Raw genomic sequence first — 21,512 nt, forward strand, 5'->3', positions numbered from 1 at the left:
AGTGGAGGGATCCAGGGCACGACTCATGAATCATGTAACCTCTGAGCTGGCTAATAGTGCAAGGCCATAGTGGAGGGACCCAGGGCACGACTCATACATCATGTAACCTCTGAGCTGGCTAAGAGTGCAAGGCCATAGTAGAGGGACCCAGGGCACGACTCATACATCATGTAACCTCTGAGCTGGCTAATAGTGCAAGGCCATAGTGGAGGGACCCAGGGCGTGACTCATACATCATGTAGCCTCTGAGCTGGCTAAGAGTGCGGGGCCAAAGATAATAGACAAACGACCCAGCAAATAAAAGACAGCATACAGAATGAGATGAAAAGGCTACAGACCCACCACTTACCTCGCTCACGAACAAAGTAGGCCAAGTAAAGGTCGAGTTCCTTCACAGACACGCTGATGTGATGGGGCTGGACGCAGAGGATGGGGTTAGTGCATAGCTGGGCCTTCAGCAGCCGCTCCCCGTCCGTGCTCTCCAAGGGGATGCCTTTAAAGAGAATAACCATGACCAGATCCAAGCGCCAGACCTTGTCTGCCTGCCGCAAGCAGTCAATGCGACGCATCTTCCCCTTCTGGTCGGGGTTCGAAAGGACACAACACGAGGCCTTCTTTCCTGTGATGGACAGCACAAAGTCCTCCCGGAACTCGGGCCTGATGTCCTTGCGGAGTTTGGCCAGCAGACGTGAGGCCCATTTCTGCTTGACCTCTGGTTTCTCATTGAGCAGTTCATCCTTGACGGCCCTCTCCTCGTCCTTGGTCATCCTCTTCTCGTGCTTCTTGAAGTACTTGCGCTTCCGAGCTTGAAGGTTGAACCACGTGTAGGCGAAGGCGCGCACGTGCGGGAGGAGAGCCTCGATGAAGGGATGAAACTCGTCCTGTGGGGAAGAGAGAAGGAGAATCCTGTGAGGCAAGGAGTGCGCAGCAATTTGAAACAAGCAATACCATGGATTACCAGAATTACAGCCCAGGACTACCAGATGCACGTCCTTGACAATGTCCACAGTCCATACTCAAGCCAACAAGCCGCGTACAACTTCCCTAGGCAAGATAGCAGCTGTAGATTCGCTACCAGTTTCTGCTTTTTTAAGGAAGCCTCCCTGACTGAGGTCACCCCAAAGATGGACCCCAAACTTACTGTATTTATAAACAAAGGGGTGCCTGATCAAAAAACCTTAGTCCTTCAGGCTAGTAACAATAATAAATCAGAGAAAGGGACCAGTGGGATAGGGAATAGTTTATATCAAGCATTTATCTTTTCATAAATAACAATAAATGTAACTCATTCAATTCAAATTCAGTTTATTATCATAGAAACACATAAAATCTGAGTTCTAAAAATTAACACTGTACTTTATCACAATTCAACTCACACACAATCATTCACTCCTACCATCCATTCAGAATCTAAAAACATGTACCAATCATACGTGGTGTGTTGATTGGTTCATGTTTTAAGATTCTGAATGGATGGTAGGAGTGAATGGTTGTGTGTGAGTTGAATTGTGATAAAGTGCAGTGTTGATTTTTAGAATTGAGATTTTATGTGTTTCTATGATAATAAACTAATTTTGAATTCAATGAGTTACATTTATGGGTATTTATGAAAAGATAAATGCTTGATATAAACCATTCCCTATCCCACTGGTCCCTTTCTCTGATTTACCCAAACTTACTGTGCCCAGTTGCTGAAGCCGCAGGTCCCTGATGTAGGTCAATAAGGCCGAAACACATCTGGGGTTGCTTGTGTGCTAGCAGCCCGGGTCGGAATGCTCTTTGGCGGAGGGCCTAGATGGATTTGCATGTGGTTGGTCCCCTTCTGCCAGTGCAGACGCAAGCTAAAAATCAATGGCATGAAATGCTTCCCTGGGGGTTCACAGTGGTAAAGAAGTGTGAGCGCAAGCATCTCCAGTCACCACTTTTTTGTGTTTATAAGGGAGCCCCAAGACCAGCCATCACATCATAGCCTGTTAGGTAAACAGCACACTTACACAACCAATGCACTTTTGGCCATGAACGAGGGTCATATAGAGTGAGGGAGAGAGAGGACTGTGTGGGGAAAGCAGCGGGCTAAAGGTCCAGGAGTGTCAGGGAGTGAATATGTCAACATAAAAAATGAGGTATGAGACTCCAGTAATGTAAATAGTGCTGGCTACACCATGCCATAACCTGGGGCACTCTAAAGGTTTAGGGCTACGACCCCCATGATCCTTAACTATTGGCTTTACTGGCTAGGGCTGATGGGAGTTGTAGTCCAAAGCATCTGTAGAGCCAAACGTTGCAGATCCCTGCAAGACGTGCGTCTCAGATCTAGCGAGTGTCGTAGACAGGAGGCAGGGTTTTACTCTTCCCTGCCACGCACATACCCATTCCACACTCACGCTGTTGCGGCTGTCTGAGTGGGGTGGGGTGACAGCGACACCCTTCACTCAGAATCGAACACACGAGAAGAGTTGTATTCCGATGTCCACGACCCCTAGCTGCCCAGGGAGATGGCTTTCCCTACAGGGAGATATGGGGCCTCATTACGACCCTGGCGGAATGGGTTTAACGGCACCAGTAAAGGTGCCGGCGCCGTTAAACCCATTCCGCCTCATTATGAGGTTCCTTCGTGGGACCTGCTCTGGACATCTGGTCAGACCAGATGTCCTTTGCGGGTCCCGCGAGGGGACCAGCATGCTAACAACGGGCCCGTCATTAACGGGCTCGTTGTTAGCATCATCCCCATTCCCATTCAGCCCTATGGGGGATCGAATGGGGATGGTCCATGTCCGGGTTCCCTGAATGGGGAAATACCGAGCCCTCCTAGGTCGGAATGGCCCGGTAATTCCCCATTCAGGGAACCTGGACCCGAGCTTGTATGGCTGCCTCCAAACTCCCAGCCTGTAGAGAAATCTCCTGAACCTTCTCCAGGGTCACAGTGAGGGCTCGGAGTAGGGTCTGCAATGGGTGGTTCCTTACTCCATAGGTACATTCGAAAAATGCTCCCCTCCACACCACCCGAGGAAGCTGCACACAATGACACCCAAGCTACTCACGAACCAAAACACTCCAGACCTATAGGGCACCCTTGCACGATCCCTACCCATCGCTGCCACCTGGCCCTCTACTGAAAGGATTATATAGCGCACATGCAGTCCCGCCCTTTCCATGGTAAGCAAAGGTAGTGCTTTAAGTCGAATAAGACATCGAGAGGGGCCTAACTATCCACAAAATGTATTTTTGGAGGTGCGACCTGAGAAGTGTCTGGCGCGTGTAATAACAGCAAGTAACTGAGGGACCATTACTCAAGATGTGACCTATGTAAACACAGTAGGGGGCCTGCAGGGTGGGGTCCTTACCGTGTGAAGTGTGCTCAAGAGAATTAAGCAGCAGTAAAAATAACGACTACAATAAAACTCATTTCAATAAAAACAGTGACAACCGATCAAAACAGGTCAATGCAAGTTCCAGTCCCTGTAGGAGAGCGCAGGGTTGAAGCGCCTGCTACTGAGATATGCCTGGGATATCCGCCCATCTCGCCGCAATCGACTGACCGCATTTTCTGGTGGTACATTTTAACGCTGCAAATGTGTGAGCACGGGGGTAAAGAGGTGGGAGATCTAGAACAAAGAGTATGAGGGCTGCCCTCCCAAAGAGATACTGAACTAAAATGTAGTGAAATGTGACAGGCAGCAGATGGTGTAGGTCCATGCTTGTAGCGCATCTAACCATATAATAAAAGGCCAGATGTATGTTTGTCTCTAAATTTATTTTATGTTTGTCTGATGCAGTAGCTTTGCCTGTTGTCACCGCTAGAGGGAGCTGTTGCCTTAGGATATATAGTGGTCCTACTGTGCTAATGTAAACCTGCACTTTGGCCTGTGTACACAGGCTTATCTACTAGTTGGTCATAACTTCCCAGATGGGTAAGATAGCCAGAAGGGTTACTTTGCCTTCTGCAAGATATGCCTCCACCAAAACAGAGGTACAACCATCTCACCCGCTCTACTCCACACTTCACCCCGCAAAACTGAAACACATAGGGGGTCATTCCGAGTTTGAAGGCAGCCATGGTGCTATTAGCACCATGGCTGCCTCCAAACTCGGGTCCGGGTCCACGGTGTTGGAATGGGGACTTACCGGGACATTCCGACCTATGTGGACCTGGTAAGTCCCCATTTCGAAAACCATTCCCTATTCCCATTTGAGCCCCCATGGGGCTCAATGGGAATGGGGAAGGAGCTAATAATGGGCCCGCTAATAGCGCCATGGTCCTTAAACGGCTCCCGCTAAGGGCGGCTGGTAAAACCAGCCGGCCCTGGTGGGACCCGCTAAGGGACCTCGTAATAGGGCGGTAGGGAGTTAACGGCACCGACATCCTTACCGGTGCCGTTAACCCCCTACCGCCAGGGTCGGAATGACCCCCATACTCTCCAATTTAAAGCACAGCAACAAAAACTGGAAAAGACTAATATTTAGGTGGAATATGCTTTCAAAAAAACCAAAAGGTTTCCCTTTAGTGGCTCTCTGCTGCGATTAGTTTAGTTTCAGAGTCCAATTGTTTTGTAATTCAAGGGGTGAATCTCTTTGTGGTCAGGGGACGGGCATACATCTTCCAGTGGTTATGGGCCCTGGCCAGGGTCGGACTGGGCCATAAAATTGTCTCGGGCACCAACGAACAAGTGGCCCACAGTTGCAAATAGGAATTCATTCCTTTTGTGACGCTGTCTGAATACTACCCAAGGGGGAGGTGTTTGATCAAATGTGATGCAAATTTTACATTTTAAATCATATTTATTCAGCAACAGTGGTCAAAACTATTAGCTGTATAGTGAAGTAACTCATCAAACTGGCCCATAATGGTCAAAAAAGTACCCCACTTTGACCCAAGTAAACTGGCCCACACACGCATTTTTGGTTCGCCATGGGCCTATTGTCCCGTAAGCCAGCCCATGCCTGGCCCTGGCCCACTTAAAGCACTGAGAAAGGGTCTAAAAGCCACAATGCTCAATGCAGCGCCGGCTAAAGAAAGAAAAGAGGCCTGGACAAGGAGGAGCATCCTAACTTGGTGCCAGGTGACTGCTATGGCAAAGGACCACCCGCTCATACCTTTAAGGGCTGGGGCACCACATTGTCCACGTAATGACACCCCCTCCACCGGAGCGCAGCTTTCCTGGTGCCATGTGCTAATATACATGTATTTATTTCTTGTATAACATCGCGTCCTGTTTTTGTCTTTGAATTCTGAGATGCAATCCTGTGCTTCACATGGAACGTGTCTATAGACCTGCAGGTCTGAAGTGTCAGGGGTTCCAAGCTGTAGAGCTGCCCCAGGTTAAGCTTGAGCAGTAGCACACCCAGTCCTACTCTGCATCGTTGTGTTCTGGGAATGCCTGTCACTGGACAAAGTCAGACCTATGGGTGCTTGTGCTAAACGGGAGGGGCAATAGGACGGGCAGTGCCCTTTCGGCAAGGGATTGGCAACAGATGGTCCTGCTGCCTTGACAACCCTCGGCATGGCAATGAGATATGGACGACTACTTTTTCTGTCACACATATTTGTGATATGAGCATATGTCATGCATTACACGGCTGTGGTAGCGGCACTATAGAAAAGGTCAAATGGCATCTTACCTCGAAAGACGGAAACAACGTTTTTAGCTGAAACATTTGATCGCGGTAAAGAAAGTTGACAAAAATGGACAAGCAAATGACCTGGCCCCATCTGACCACTCATAGAAAAAAAGATGCGGAAAAAAATGTTTTCTGACTTGGGTTTTCCATAAAAAATCAAAAAACACAATTTTGGGACGCTTATCTTCAAACTGACCACTTTGATCGTTGAGGTTTTTGGTAAACACAAAGACCTTACTGTGCAGTCAAGGTACACCCCACAAAAGACATCAAACATCGGACCACCCAGCCAAGAAATATTCACTTTCCAAGAAAATATGATTTCAATGTTCTGTAAACATATGCAGTAGGTCTGCAGAGACACCAAAGAGGAGAATGAATTGACAAACATTACCATAGACATATGAAGACATTTTGCAGATGAAGCAGAACAAAAGCCAAACACATGCATGTATGCACCTATGTGGATCAGGTATGCCCGCACTAACAAACACCGTCAGCAGCAAGAACCGTAGGGAAGAAACATATGCACCCACAATACCTCCAGAATTCTACGGACGATCAACGAATTAAAAGAATATGGGCCTCATCATGAGTTGGGCGGTATCCCGGCGCTAATTGGGCCGGGATACCGCCCAACGTAATTGGCGTAACCACAACTCGGTCCAATGCAATTTGCACCGGATCTCGAGTTGCGGGATGGGTGGCGTAAATATCTCCGGCACAAATACCGCCAGCGGTAATAGCACCAAAAATGCCCATACCGCTGGCACATATATCTCAAGCGCAGAGCTGCAGGTGAATGCGTCATGGGAACGAGCCATACTCGGGATTGGGTGGAGCAGTGAATGCAGCAGTAATTTCGTTGCCACCACATTTTCCCGCTCCACCCAATTCCTGATGAGGCCCCAAGACTAAAAAACACAGCTTACGCGAGGAATAAAATAGTAAAAACACTTTAAAAGGGAGGAACCAGTAGAAAAACACTTTTCAAAATAGTTAAGGTTACTACCTATAAAAAGGAAAAATCTCACAGCGTTACAATTTCACCAAATACCTTACCTTAAACTACACAACGATGTCACAACACTCACTCTAAATATTAGGTAGCTCACATTCATGAGATGGTGAAATTGAGTCTTGTGAAGCAGCTGTGTCGTGTGAGTTAAGGTTACATTTGTAGTCTGTTGGATTTTGCTTGCTCTTGCGCTTAGTTTATGAAACCTTTGGACTGAGGGTTGGGGCAGTGTTTGTAGGCTTTATATTTTCTTATGATTGGACCAAGTCTTTGCACCTTTGTGCTGCCCTTCCCAACATCTATAGACGTTATTTTTTGTATATGTGGTAACACTGATTTTTAAAAAACGTGATTTGTTCATTTATATATATTTCATAGTACATCTGAAATATATTACAGACATTTCTAATTGCTCTTCACGTATATATCACAGAAAAGAAAGGAAAGAGAGGGTGAGGGGCAGGGGAGTTGCTAGGTCTGGAAAAGACCCGGGGCTAAGCTGATGTCGGAACTGTTGGGACTGGGGGCTAGCTAGTGTTTTGGCTGTAGCTCCTGAGATTCTATCCGGGGCTACAACCAAATGATCAGGGGCTACAGCCCCCTTAGCCCCGCCCTAGCAACGCCCCTGGTGAGGGGGCCAGAAGGGGAATCAGTTGTGTGATAGTGGAAATTAAGGAGCACACATAGTCAGGCACTAGGGACAGAGGTCACAGGTGTGCAATTTACTCAGAGCCTGAAGAAAGACCACCCTGTTCCCTAGCCCTTTCTCAAAGGGATACAAATGCCTCTGTCATATGACATATGATATATATGTCTATATAGTTTGGCACTTCATATGTATATTCAGTGAAGAAACTTTCGTAAAGGAATGTTAAGGTTAAGTTGTTATAATGAAAACCTATGAAATTAATTGAAAACAATTGGTTAAAGGGACGTTATGGTTGCAAGGTAAAATTGAAAAAACGAAGAAATTTGTCAGTTACGGTAAACTGCGCAAGTGTAACTCAGGCCACCGCCATAAACTACTCACACTAACACCCAGGGCATCAAAGATGACATCACCAATGCACGCGAATATTGTGTGGCTCTCTGATTGGTCCAGAGGCGTCCATGGACGTGTAACCAAGAAATGAGTCTGTGGACCAGACGGAGATATCACAATTTTTTTTAATGCTTTTAGGTTATTTAAAAAAAATCTTCTGTATGGATTAACACCAAATTTGCAAAAGCATGCTTTCGGGACCAGGTCGTCACTCCTTGCGCAAGATTGGTGCAAATCTGTCCAGCAGTCTGGGCTGTAGCTGTGAGCAAATGTGTTTCCATTCATGTGTACCCTGATTAAAAAGGTTTGGGACTCTCCTTTAAATTCCCCCCATGACGAAATTGCACATAACGTTGCAAAATATTTTAGACTTGGCTGTATACTTGTTTTGCAAAGTTTCGTGAGGATTCGTCGTATGGCGTAAAAGATATAAGCCACCCAAAAACTGTTCATCCTATGCAATGAGCAACTTAACCATAACTAAAGGGTCTCTACCGCAGACCCTGTAATATATATTAAAAAAAAATTAAAATAAAAAAAAGAAATCGGAAAGTCCATTTCAGCCAAGTCCCACATTCCACAACGCCACCTAGTAGCCATTGCTGGAAGTTGACCTCTGGTTCTGAGCCACAAAAGCAAATTAGCTCAAATGCAAACCCTTTTCTCCAGGAAATTGTCTTTGTCTAAGAGGGCAGTGCAACTTTATACACAGCTTAAACAAGCCAAGACAGACATTTGCAAGGCTGTCAGGACAACTACATAATTGGTTGCACCCTTACTAGGGATAATCAGTACACTTGTTTCATTGTGCGGTCAGCGGACAGGCCTCCGATTGGCCCTGAGGACAACGTGAGGTCCGTGGACATCGGACGCGCCCGCTGATTGGATGGTGAAAAGCGTGAAGTGCGTCAGATAATATGCTGTACAGTGTTGTGTACCTGTGCAACACTAATCAATAGATTTTAGGTGTGTGGGCTGGCAGGGAAACGTGCTAATACCATATGCGCTCTGCAAACTTGCATCTTGCATATTTTACTGGGTAACCACAGCCCATTTCTATGATGGCTTGTAGAGCGCACCACACCCTCGGTGCAAAAGGTTCAGACCCTTTGCCTGCGCCACATTTACCGCTCACAAAAACAGGGTTGTTTACGAACCCAAAACTACAGGGAAAAAACAAGACTGTGCTAAAAAAGGAAGGGTACCTACTGGATCAAGTCCTAAAATAAAAAGTGGGGGGACTCATGAAGATACCAATTGAATGCCGCACACCAGACATTAGCATATCAAGGTTCCCTCTGAAAAAGGTGGGGGACTCCGTCCACCCGTGTGTACCCTCCACTTGAGCCCCAAGTCTTATAAAGTATTAAATAAGCAGGTGATGATAGCATCAGGGGGATCGGGTCCACCTGTGGCTAGCAAAGGGCTGTGAGTGGAGATGTTTTTTGGTCAAAGGGCTACGTTGAACAGTTCTTGGTCAACTTTGAGAGCAGTAATTGGCCACGTGGTGGCATTGAACAGTTCGAGTAATGCTTGGGGAACCGGGCACTTAGGGTTTATATGGAGCAAACAAAAAAAGGCGATCAGGCCGATTATAGGTGATTGTCCAACTCCCCAAACCAGACCAACTGTGTGCTTCCCGGAGACTCAGAATAGTGCCTGGGATCTCATGTGTGCGACCCAACCCGCTGGACGCCGCACTGAAACCGGTTCTTTTCTCGCTCGTGTTGGAGCTTAGAATGTGGATTTCTGACAGCTCTGCCTTTCTCGGGCCAGCATACGTACACCGCGCCACCCGCAGGGGGAAAGATTTAGGTCACAGATTAAAAATTCTAATAAACAGAAAAAGCCAGGCCCCAAAAGGACCTCTCCCCGACAAGGCAATGGGAAGCTATTAATATACACGTGTACTAGCCATTAATAGGAGGATTGGCTTCAAGGGCAGACCAATCCCACACAATCCCTTCCAGAAGCCTTCAGATAATCAGGCAATAGAAGCATGATTGCCCTGCTCAAATGAGTGAGGCCAATGCTTACTCTGAGCTATGAAAGCATTCGTAGCTGGGGGCGGAGTCCTGACCAATCAGGTTGCTCAGACCGTGGGCAATAATGGCAAGTATTGTGCCACAGTTCTGAGCAGCCCGGCTAGCTTCGTGCACTTCCCGTCGCTATTGTTATTTTAATTTCCCAGATTGCCTGTTTCAGCCCAACCTTGTTCAGCCCCTTGCCTGTGCGGCTCTTTTCTCTGCTATGGTGCTTCCACAATAGAAACAGGAGGAGGTCTCTTCATTTCAAAGCAGCGCCCTTTCTTTTTCACTTGACCGCCATGTTGAAGAAGATTTTCCACTGTGGGAAACATGTTTGCACCCCGAGCACCCAGTGTGGCCAATAAGAGGCTACTAATCTTAACGCCTTTGGGTGTGGGTCTTTATTAGCTAGCAAAACTCCCTTCCTTTGGGACTCTCGGGTCGCTAACCCCAACTTGAGTGACTTTATTTGCAGGAATAGCTCACAGTTGTGAACAAGACAAAAAGCCCACTGGCTCCCGGTCAAAGAGTGCATCCTGTTCAAGACTCTCACTATCACCGATAGATGCCTAGCCCAATCTGCCCCCATCTATCTATCAGAACGAATACACCAAGTGCAGACACCCAGACCTAAACGGGACATGTACACACACCAACTCTCAATTCCTACATTCAACAGAACCAAAGCCGGCGGGTCGAGTTTCGAAGCACTTGCACCAAAATCTTGGAACACACTGCCACCTAACAGAGATCGGAAACCTCCCTCATGGCCTTTAGAAAGGTACTGAAAACAACTTTGTTCAAGTAAACATGCACCTGTCCCACTGTTCCCCTGTAACCTTGGAACACGAGCAATGTCTGTAATCAATCTTGTTCTGTATCCTCAATATTGTACCTATGTCAAGTGAGCTTTCTGTAACAGCGCTGCGATGCCCGAGGGCAGTTGTGCCCTTTAAAAATGCAAATAAATAAAACATATTTTATAGATTCCATGCATTGTTCTTTCAGCCACACAAGCTTTGGTGTTACATCTTCCGGTACATGCTGGCGGTTGTATCAGCAGTAGTGACTCTGTGGCCCCTTCAAACATGGCCGCCAGATTTGTACATCCGACATCAGTGCCAGTGATATTATGCATAGTGTTCAGACTCTCTATTCCTTTTACGTTCAGAAGACACTTGTCCTTTCCAACGCTTCGGCTCCCCCTCAAGCAGACGTGCCAGTTTTTCCTGTGATCCCTTTCTCCTGCTCTAGTTTTATTGGCCTCTTCCTTCCCCCCAGTTTCGCCCACTTCTACCTGGATGTTTCTGCTTCCTTCTTCAGCTGGGGTTTTCTACTCTCTTCCATGGTCCTCCGTCCATTTGGCGTCACCAGCTCCTGTCGACATCCAGCTGCCCAGACCTGGATATTCTGCTCAAGATTCCTGGAGACTTTTTCTGCACAAGCTTTTTTTTCCTGTGAGAGCTGCCTTTCCGGGAGGCCACATTGCCAGGGGCCAGTTTTAGATCTTGCCTCCAGACAGAGTGGTTTCCTTACCTCACCTCTCTGCCACGTCAAAGGCACGTATAGGTAACACCATTAGCTGAGATATATTGTCCTACATAGACGTCCAGAAAATCTATGGGAGAGAACTTGTTTTCCTACATAAGACCCAAGCCACTCCCAAATCTCTAGAAAACTTTAAAAGTTCAGCATAATTCGTAAGGTCTATTTCAGACAAGAATTTCAAGGAGAGCCATTCTCCATATGGTCACACGTGCTCTGGTGGAATGCGGGAGCCAACACAAACTTTCTAGGTGGGCCTAAAAAAAGGTGGCAAGATTGGTAGTGCATGCTGGGGGTGGGGAGACCTCCTGAAATGCCACCACACTCAGCAGCATGTAGGCCCACACCTATTGTGTGTCCCAGGCATGGGAAGAATGGAACCTGTGAGGGCCTGACCTGTAAACCTGTGGAACAATGCAATGGGTGCCAGAAGATCGGAGGGTTGTAGACCTTCGGTAAGCTGGTTTTGGCCAACGGCATGGGGTAAATCTGAGCAGAGCACCTGCTGCCATTAGTTCCAAGCATTTGGTAAAATTGCCCGCGATGTGAGCAGGTGATCAGCAATAGTCAGTTGTGAGTTTTTTTAAAGAAAAGTTTTCGTGAATAACGCCTTTAATGTTTGGTTATTTTGTAAGGAAAATCTGGGTTGAATGTGTTTTTTTCTAATGGCTTGGGACGTTGAGGCGTGTTTCTCTCCTGCCATTGTTTCCCTTGTTATCTATCTCTGAACCTTTAAAGTCAACATTGTCCTTATGGAGGAGGTGTGGGCATTTACTCCTGTACACCTCCTGGTTTCTTCCACCGTGTTTTTCTGTTGTAAGAAATATATTTAGAAGGTTTTTTCAGGGCAGTGTTTTTCAGGAGGTGTTTTCAGGGTTTGGGCGAAAAGATTGTCTCTAAAATGCCGAACGCACATTTACAGCACATTCGGCATAGTACATAAGATCTAAGACCATTATACCGAACAAGGGTGCGGGGGTTCCATGGGTGTCCGCAGCACCTCCAGTTCAGTATTATTGGCTGCAGGGGTTGCAGCAGTGTCCCCCGCCTACACTATAGGCAGTGTGGGGGACAAACGGCCAAAATCCCAAAAGACCGAATATGAAATGTGGGCAAGTGGGATCCGTGATTTTGTCATTCAATCTTTTGGGATATGTTATCATAACTAACATCCGTGTTTTCACATGTTATCATGGAAGAATGAAAACTGAAATGCAACAACCCAATCCCCGTTCCATGGACCTTCATAGCCCCCACCTGCCAGAGATAATAGACTGCCAGCTGTGGAGTGCTGTCCGCCTCTTAGATTAACGACAGGCAAACTTTACCTCTGCCATGGGGGAACTCAAGCTTGGGAAGACCAGTGGGCGAAATGTATGTAAAGAAGTAGTGGAACTATGTTCCACGCTTGCCTGCGCCCGCTCCCCACAAACCCCATCGCACTAGCAATCCAAACTCCCAAACACACCTGCTTTTTAAGGGAATGTTCAGTGCAGTGCACTGTAAAAGCAGGTTTCAACTTCTTCCTACACTTTTATTTTAAAACTAAACTATTCCGGAACGGTTAATTTTAAAAATAAAAGTATAGGAACAGTAAAACTTTCAAAAAAGAAGTAGAGGAGCACCGCTCCCAACCACTCCCGCCCAATTCGACCACTGGGGAAGACACCGCAGCGAGTGCGAGCAAGCATTCAATACGCACACGCCGCGGAGTGAATCGCCTTTCGGCACTGCTGCTCAATGGGTTCCTTCGCAGACTGGATTGGATCGAGTTATTGGTGCCAAAATCCTGGCGACAAGGGTCTCTTTCCCATGTCCCCCATGTTCTAAGACCACATCCATGGGAAGCATTTTCCAGGGCTTGAGTCCAAAGTGGGGGGGGGGGGGCTCACTCACACATTGGGAAGTGACGTCACTGGAAGAGGACATATCCTATATGTCTTCTACAAATAGAGGCCAACAAGATGGCTGCCTTGTGCAGCAACTGAAGGAGGCCCAGGTGTTTGGCTGGGGGGCAGCATATAACAATGGCATAATCTATTCTCTGCCTCTCCGTCTAACTGGGATGGCGACACAAGGCAGGGCCTGACGGATTCGGATCCGCGCCCTTCTGAAAATTGCCAAGTCCACCCGATAGCGGAGGACGCAGGACCGCCATCTGATCTGCTTTTGAAAAGATGAAGTGCTAGAAAAACCTTCAGCTTTCACGCCGCCATCTCGTGACAGTTACCCGTCATGAATCGCATCCGTGTCCTTCCTGCTGCACCGCCGTTCATATTGCGCGGTGGCCATCGGGGCGGAGCGGTGCAGAAAACTGCACGCAGGTCCACGGATGACGAATTGGCAAATGTCAAGCGCGTCTGCTTATTTATAGGTGGTTCACTACGGCCACAGATCAATCGCGCTCGCCTTATTTTTATTTATTTATTTTATTTATTTGTTTATACCGCGCCGACAGCCCGCAGGCATCAGGGCGCCACAAAAACGCAGTGAGACAAACAATTAAGACAGGACGGTAAAACGGACGGCTATTCGACCCTTCTGAGATTGCGGCAGGCAAAGCCGCTACAGCTGGTGCAGCAGCCTACTGAGCTTCCCTTGGCAAGCTGACTGAATAATTCGTGGCCGATCAAAGCCAGATGTGCCGACCCAAAAATACCCAGCGCCACCGAATCCGGTGAGTGTGTGCCGCACGGGAAGCCGGCTGGAAAATACATCTAAAAAAAAAAAGATCAAAAGACGAAGAGAGGAGAGGAGGAAAAAGGGAAATCATGTTATTTTTCTGGGATCGACTTGAAAATGGCTTCTTTTTCAAGCCGCGAGTCTCCAGAAACCCAATAGCGTGCCTCGCCGCCAGACCTCCCTGACATTTCAGTCTTCCGCGCGGCATTAAATATGGTTCACATTACAAATAATTGGGAATTGCATCAGTAAAGCGCGCTGGCTGGTGCCGTGCTGGTGTCGGAGCGGTTGGGAAAATGTTTTTCATTTGGCGTGCTCTGCAGGTTGGAGCCGCGCCCAGCGAGAAGCCTTAAAGTCCCAGAACCACCTCTGAGGCCACTCTTGCCAGCCCCCTCGCGCAGTGCCCCCATCTGCACTTAGGTCTTAAAGTCACAGCTGTACTTTCCAAATGTGCTTACTGCTAGTAGCTGCTGCTCCTGGGCTGAGCTACACTGTATGGTTCTCCTGTCTGCCTGCCGAAGGGTGGCAGACACATGTATGTACACATGATCTTGGAAGCGGTCCCTACGGGACCCATAAGCAGTTTGTGGCCATGCCCTCTGTCCACTGACAGGTGTCATACATTGTGAACATGGCGGTAAAATAGCACGATGGGTTCAGTCCGTGCTGCTAGAATATTTCTATATTTTGTCACTTTGACTGCTTACCTAGCTAATAAAGTGCAGAGGACACTTCCAAGTGCTATTTGGAAAAGAGGGTGTGATTAAAAATAAAAGCATGGGCGTTGAGTGGCGAGGAAACCAGTGGGGGTTTACGGAGGTGCAAGGCAGATGCGACAGTGAAGGAGGTTGTGTTTCATTCTATTTGTTCTATTTTGGTTATGGTCAATGCATGGGGGAGGGGCGAGGGAGAGGGGAGAAGACATCTTGAACACTGAGATGAACCAATTGTTTTCTTGTCGAAAGTGTAACGAAATAATGGTGATTTGATGTGTTACAAAAATGACAATAACATTTGATTTTAAAGAAAAATAAAGCAAAAGCGTTAGTGGGACAGGAAAAGGAAGCAGTGCCAGGCTGTAGTAAGTACATTGCTTTGAGGGCGCCTCACAGTGCCTTGAAGCTACATCAGAGCGCTATAGAGAAAGAAAAGAGGAGGTAAATAGTGAAATGGCAGTAAGAGAAGAGGAAAGTGTGGGGTGGGGATAATGCATGCCGATGCCGATGACGTGACCGCAGAGGGGCTTCACGTCAGCTGTTGTAACTGCCTGGGCGACAGGGGCCATTTGGACTGGAGAATAGGCTGGCAGTGAACGGAGGAGGGCACTAGACACTATCCAAGGGCATTGGACTCACCAACCCAACTCCTCACTTCACCCCTCTCTATGAGCACTGCTCCACGGCAGGTCCAATGAGATCCTGGGCCCAGAGGTAGGTTGTCAAGGTTACACGCGCCCAGCATCCCTGTGACAAAAGTGATCACGGAGCCGGACCCTCCTTACACTGCTAGGCCCTATATATGATCCCGCTAAAGTAATTAGGGGAAAATGAAGTGCTGGGATGGCTGGTCATGAGTTGAAAACATACAAGGGCAATATATTGTTCGTGTTTCTTTCATGCATGTTGTATTTTTTCACTGAATAAATAAATAATAATAAAAAAAAACATACAAGGGCACCTAGACCATGTTTATCACACCAAGACATGTGTCTCTAGGAACAAATACTCTCTGTGAACCTCCCTTGTCTACGCCACCAGGCGTGCCATATTATGCAACGTGTTAAGCACCTGCGGCCGTGATCTATAGGCGTTGAGCAGAGCGCAGGTCCGGCCCGGCCCTTTATCCTTCAGAAGATGTCACATAGAGACCCATGCAGTAGTTGATGATAACACCTGCTATGTACGTGGCAAGAGACTGGTCGTTTTTTTTTTAAAGGGCAGTCGAAGAGCCAAGAGCATGCAGTGATTTACCCAGAGTGCCTCAGCACTTCCAGGGGTCCATAAGTAACCCCCGGCGATAAGAGGATGGGGACTTGAGAACCGGAGACGATTCTAGTTTCAGAGGACAGCAGGTTGTGCTGCCAGTCATGACTGAGGTGCACTGGCAGAGCGGTCTACACGGTGGCCACGTCCCTGCGCGAGGGACAAACGCAAGACAAGATCGATGTACTTTGGCAGAGCTGCACACGGGTTTGCCGATTAGACACGGATCCGGCTGATTAGGACGGAGGTACCTTGGCAGAGCTTCATGGGGTGTGCCAGGGTTGCAGCAGCATGACAATTACCTGCGTGCGGTGCACAGGCCTAGAAGAGCATGATGTCACGATTGAGGTGCATAGTCAGGGTGTCATGCCCCTGAGCTGGCGAGCCGGAGGGGGCGCTGCCGTCTGATGAGGAGTGGGTTGCCTTAGAAGAGTCATGTGGGTAGTGCCATGTTGGAATGGCAAGGCGTGCTCCCGGACACTCCCGACTGAGGTGCATTGGTGGAGCTATGCCTACATCACGGGAGGATAGCACAGCAGCAACGTGCTCGCCTTGGAAGCGAGACGACAGGGAGCAACACAGGTTCGATCTCAGGGTCCGCACTTAGAAACCTCTGGGCATTAAGCGTGTTATAAATAACCAATCTTATCATATCATATCATGCGACCCCTGTGATTGAACATAATCAGCACTATTGCCCCAGAAGAGCTCCAGGGAAGAATGCCATATCAGGATATACAGTGGGGGCTGCGGTTAACCATAGCTATGATATTATGTAGAACTGAAGGCCACTGGCGCAACCAAGCGCCTAGTAGGTGCGCTATATTGGGGTATTTGAGCAACAGGTGTGCTTTGAGCTGATTCCTGGAAGTTGTATATTCGGCAATTTCTGGCGGCTTTTCAGGGATCCCGCTCCAGGAGGCGGGTTCCTGTAAAATCTCGTAGAATATTCAGGGACGCTATACCAAGGGGACGCTCTTGGGGGTGCATGCATCTGCTCGCGCCGGGTATCGCTTCCAGAAAATGAGAAATGGAAGCCAGCCAGCAAAGCGAGGAGGCAAGGACAGGGCGCCTAGGAGGCCACGTCCAGAAGGTCTCATAAAGTGGAACTCACAGACACCTGCCACTTGCTGCGCACACACGTCTCCGAGCAGACATCCCAGGATGCACTGCGGCCCAGCCTGCTGCAAAATGGGAACCGGACTGCCCCGCCCTGAAGCCATCTGGAGCTATGCGGTCATCGGAGGTGAAGGACAAGTTCTTCATTCACTCGGCTGCCCGCTCCCCCACCCTCTCTCCTCCTCCGCCATCGCCGCAGAACCGTTCCAACAAACACACCAAGCATGGACCGGCAGCAAAAAGGGCGCTAATTCATAGCAGCTGGGCAAGAGCAGGCCATGTGTCTCCAATCAGCGGAGCGGGGTCGGAGGAGAAGAGAGACGGGAGCCCTGGCTGAAAGCAACAGAGGCCGCGCCGACCCGAAGCAATCTCTCCACTAGCCCGGCTAACTCTGCGGCCCCTCCTTTCCGACAGGTAACCCCAAGGGGCTCAAGACCTCCAGAGCAGCCCACGACAGAGGTCTTCAGGCTTCTATGCCAGTCTCCCTAAAATGCAAGGACTGCATGCAGTGGACGAACCTAGATACTCTTCGTCTGGGGCGTTCCTGCTACAGCAAGTCAATCGAAGAAACACTTTCCCTTCAGGCTTCTAACATCCAAGCACTAGAAAATAGCGCCACGCAACAGGTATTCCATGTATGAAGGCCATGTCTGGTTGGTCTTCCTCCATGGCCTGCCTGGTTCTTGGAGTCAAACCAGTGGGTGCAAAGCAATTTATACCAGTCCTCGCTAAAAAGCAATCCTTGGACCAAAACAGTGGACGAACAACACAGACCCACGAAGCTCCATCACAAGCTCCTTTCGAGAAGGCCATGCCGAGCTCATCTACCTCCACGGCCTGCCTGATTCTGGGAGTCAAACCAATGGGTGCCTCCATGGCCTGCCTGATTCTGGGAGTCAAACCAATGGGTGCAAAGCAATCTATACCAGTCCTCCCTAAAACGCAATCACTGGACCAAAACAGTGGGCCACAACACAGACCCACGATGCTCCATCACAAGCACCTTTCAATAATGGCCTTTCCAAGTTGGTCTTCTTCCATGGCCTGCCTAATTCTGGGAGTCAAACCAATGGGTGCAAAGCAATCTATACCAGTCCTCCCTAAAACGCAATCACTGGACCAAAACAGTGGGCAGAACACAGATCCAAGATGCTCCATCACAAGCTCCCTTCGAGAAGGCCTTTCCAAGCTGGTCTTCCTCCATGGCCTGCCTAATTCTGGGAGTCAAACCAATGGGTGTCTCCATGGCCTGCCTGATTCTGGGAGTCAAACCAATGGGTGCAAAGCAATCTATACCAGTCCTCCCTAAAACGCAATCACTGGACCAAAACAGTGGGCCGCAACACAGACCCACGATGCTCCATCACAAGCACCTTTCAATAATGGCCTTTCCAAGTTGGCCTTCTTCCATGGCCTGCCTAATTCTGGGAGTCAAACCAATGGCTGCAAAGCAATCTATACCAGTCCTCCCTAAAACGCAATCACTGGACCAAAACAGTGGGCAGAACACAGACCCACGATGCTCCATCACAAGCACCTTTCAATAATGGCCTTTCCAAGTTGGTCTTCTTCCATGGCCTGCCTAATTCTGGGAGTCAAACCAATGGCTGCAAAGCAATCTATACCAGTCCTCCCTAAAACGCAATCCTTGGACCAAAACAGTGGGCCACAACACAGACCCACAATGCCCCATCACAAGCTCCATGAAAGAAGGCCTTCCCGAGGTAGTCTTCCACCATGGCCTGCCTCATTCTGGGAGTCAAACCAACGGGTGCAAAGCACTTCCTATCAGTGCAGTGAGCGCTACAGAGAAGCATTGCATCAGCTACTTTTAGTTCATAAAACAGGCTAGTACTCCTAACATAAAATATGAAACAGACACCAAATGTTGCCCTCTGACCCCACCTCATCCCACACAAATGCCCAGAAATGTATGGATCAGTAGCGCAGGCTCACAAAAAGAGCTTCAATATTAATTCTTACCAATCTGAAGAGGAACTTTAAGATACAACTGCATCTTTTAATTTGCAAAGAAGTATGGATTACAAAAAGATATCATTTTTACAGTTAAAATATATATTATTTATGTATTTATTTGGAATTGGTTTAAATTAAAACCTTACACAAATCTATACATTTCAATTATTACAAAATACAACAATTATAGTGATTAAAAAACAAGCATACAACACCTTTAAAACCCTTTTCCTTCAGAGCGATCATTAATACACATATAATCATGGCCAAGAAAACAGGATGCATCTCAACATGTCGTAGCTCATTATGATGCATTCTCTTCTCAACACAAATATGTAAAATGTCATATAATACTTTTTAAAATCCAATTAATGCAAGTGACAGAGATATGTTATCAGCTTGCACACATCTAATCCATAAGCGCTCTCCTGCATGTATGAAGTTAAAATCTGAAAACCTACCAAAACAAGCCTGTTTTATGGCTGTGGTACGGGGACAGAACAAAACAAGATGCTTAATTGTTTCCTAGACTACGTCTGATGTGTAAAGTCTACATGTTCTCTCCTCTTTCGCCATATCCAATCTTGGACCCATACACACTCCAAGCTCGGAACTTGATTTAGTTTAATTCTCATGTAAATCTTTCTTGCTATAGTACAGGGGAACACAGTTAAATACTTGGATATATTATTTAATTCCCTAAAGAATTTGGAATACTCCAATTATAGAGAGTAGGAGCTTCACTGATTTACAGTGAGTCTCCAGTCTGTCGTGCAAAGTTTTCTTTTGACCAAAGTAGGAAGGTTAATTCGTTCGCATTAATTTGAATCAAGCTCCAGCGGGAGGTTTTGTTGCGTCCTGGCAAAGTCACCTAGTGGTGGAACAGATCGGGGTATTGAGCATTTCTTTCAAACACAGACAGTGTTTACATATAATGTTTGTTTCTAACAATATCAAAGCCATTTTATGTCGTATCGCGCAATTGGGTACTGATTGTGCTAGTCCCAAGATTTTTCCCAAATGGTTTCTTTGAAGGAATTAAGAAATACACCCATATCAAACAGGGTGATTGATGTCTAGGCCATAGACTAAGGTCGGGAACCTTTTTGAACGGTATGATTTGATTGTTGGAAGCAAAGAAGATTTACGCAGGCTCCCGTCTACGCGTTTGAGGTGGGCTGGCAGTGGCTTTATCCTGGCTTTCAGTGCTTGAATAATTGAGTTACGAGAAAGGGAGTTGTAAATATTGAATCCTAAATAGAGGAGTTCAACAACCCTTTCCAGTTTAATATTACCAACAGAACAGTTCATAATCTTTGGAGCTCTTTTGTTGGAATACATTTGAATCTTAGATTCGTTACCATTCACTCGTAAGTTATTAAGATCGGCATAGCATGTAAAAGCCTCAATTTTCAATTGTCTACACTTTTTTTAGCAGGCCTTCTATATTTTTTCTCACCTCAATAAATCAACCTAATTGGGATGGTGAGTTACCGTTTAAGACCCAAAAAAATAATTTGACTCCCAACTTCAAAATAACAAGGAGTAAAACACGCCATCTTCAAAGTGTGAATTAATAAACTGAGGGATAGATTACCTTGAACGTATCATAGCGGCCTGGACTAGGGAAGTTGGCAGCGCCAAAGTGGTGTCTAGTAGTGGGGTGGTACTGGTGCACTATGCAATTGTCTCAGCTGGTTGGGGGATAAGCAAGTGATCACTGATCTAGGAGTGCCGGGGGCCCAGCGGGCACCATGGAATCAGAGGTATTATTAAGCCATAGACTAGAGCAACTGACAGTAAGGCCTCGGCTTGTCGGGGGTGGTGGGTGGAGAATGCATGCCACCACATCGAGGTAGAATCGTGAAATACGGCTGGAATGGTGTAGGCGTGAAAGAGGCGCCTGATAAGATAACATGTACTTGATGCAGGGCGTCCTCCACTGCAAGCAATGGACAGATAGCAGCATCCTGGATACTATAGTACTCTTGGATAAAATACATGCATCTGCGGAGGAACTCATTCCTGGCCCGCGACTTGTTAAAAAAACGTTACTGGCAACAAGACTGGATAGACACAATAGAGGGAAAAAATAAATATGAAGTCCATTCTCAATTAAGCTATGATAATAAAAAGCTAAATGAGTTGCCACATTATTTCAAAAAATTCCTCCAGATGCTATAGAGGACTGTGTATGCGATTACAACTTATGGCCCGACTCACAGAGCGTTTTCCAATGGGATTGCGGCATTCTAAAAGGCTTCTGGGAATCAGGCCCGTAATCTATTTCCCACGTCAGAAATCTGTGGCACAAGACATACGTGGCCACTCCACCCTAGAAAACGTGGGTTTGGTGGTTCCATTGAAGAAACCGTAATTTTGAGACCTCTTTTTATGGAATGTCCGAATGGAACTGCAATTCGAAAAAAGTAATCCCAGAAACGTGTTTTATAATGGTAATTCTATGAGATCGGAGCAGTTTTGGTTCGGAATACGTAACG

General features: G+C 47.3%; 1 protein-coding gene across 7 annotated transcripts in view; it reads right to left on the reverse strand.

Annotated features, from left to right (window-relative positions):
- NFIC (nuclear factor I C) overlaps positions 1 to 21,512 on the reverse strand; it is an 829,310-nt gene that overhangs the window by 405,597 nt on the left and 402,201 nt on the right. For all 7 annotated transcript variants that reach the window (XM_069649459.1, XM_069649463.1, XM_069649458.1 and 4 more), the window contains exon 2: positions 350 to 881. In XM_069649459.1, coding sequence (XP_069505560.1) covers positions 350 to 881 — 532 coding nt within the window. The remainder of the gene's footprint in view (positions 1 to 349; positions 882 to 21,512) is intronic.

The sequence above is a fragment of the Ambystoma mexicanum genome, chromosome 1p (genome assembly GCF_040938575.1).
Source record: "Ambystoma mexicanum isolate Mex_15411 chromosome 1p, UKY_AmexF1_1, whole genome shotgun sequence".
In the NCBI taxonomy this organism is placed as follows: Eukaryota; Metazoa; Chordata; class Amphibia; order Caudata; family Ambystomatidae; genus Ambystoma; species Ambystoma mexicanum.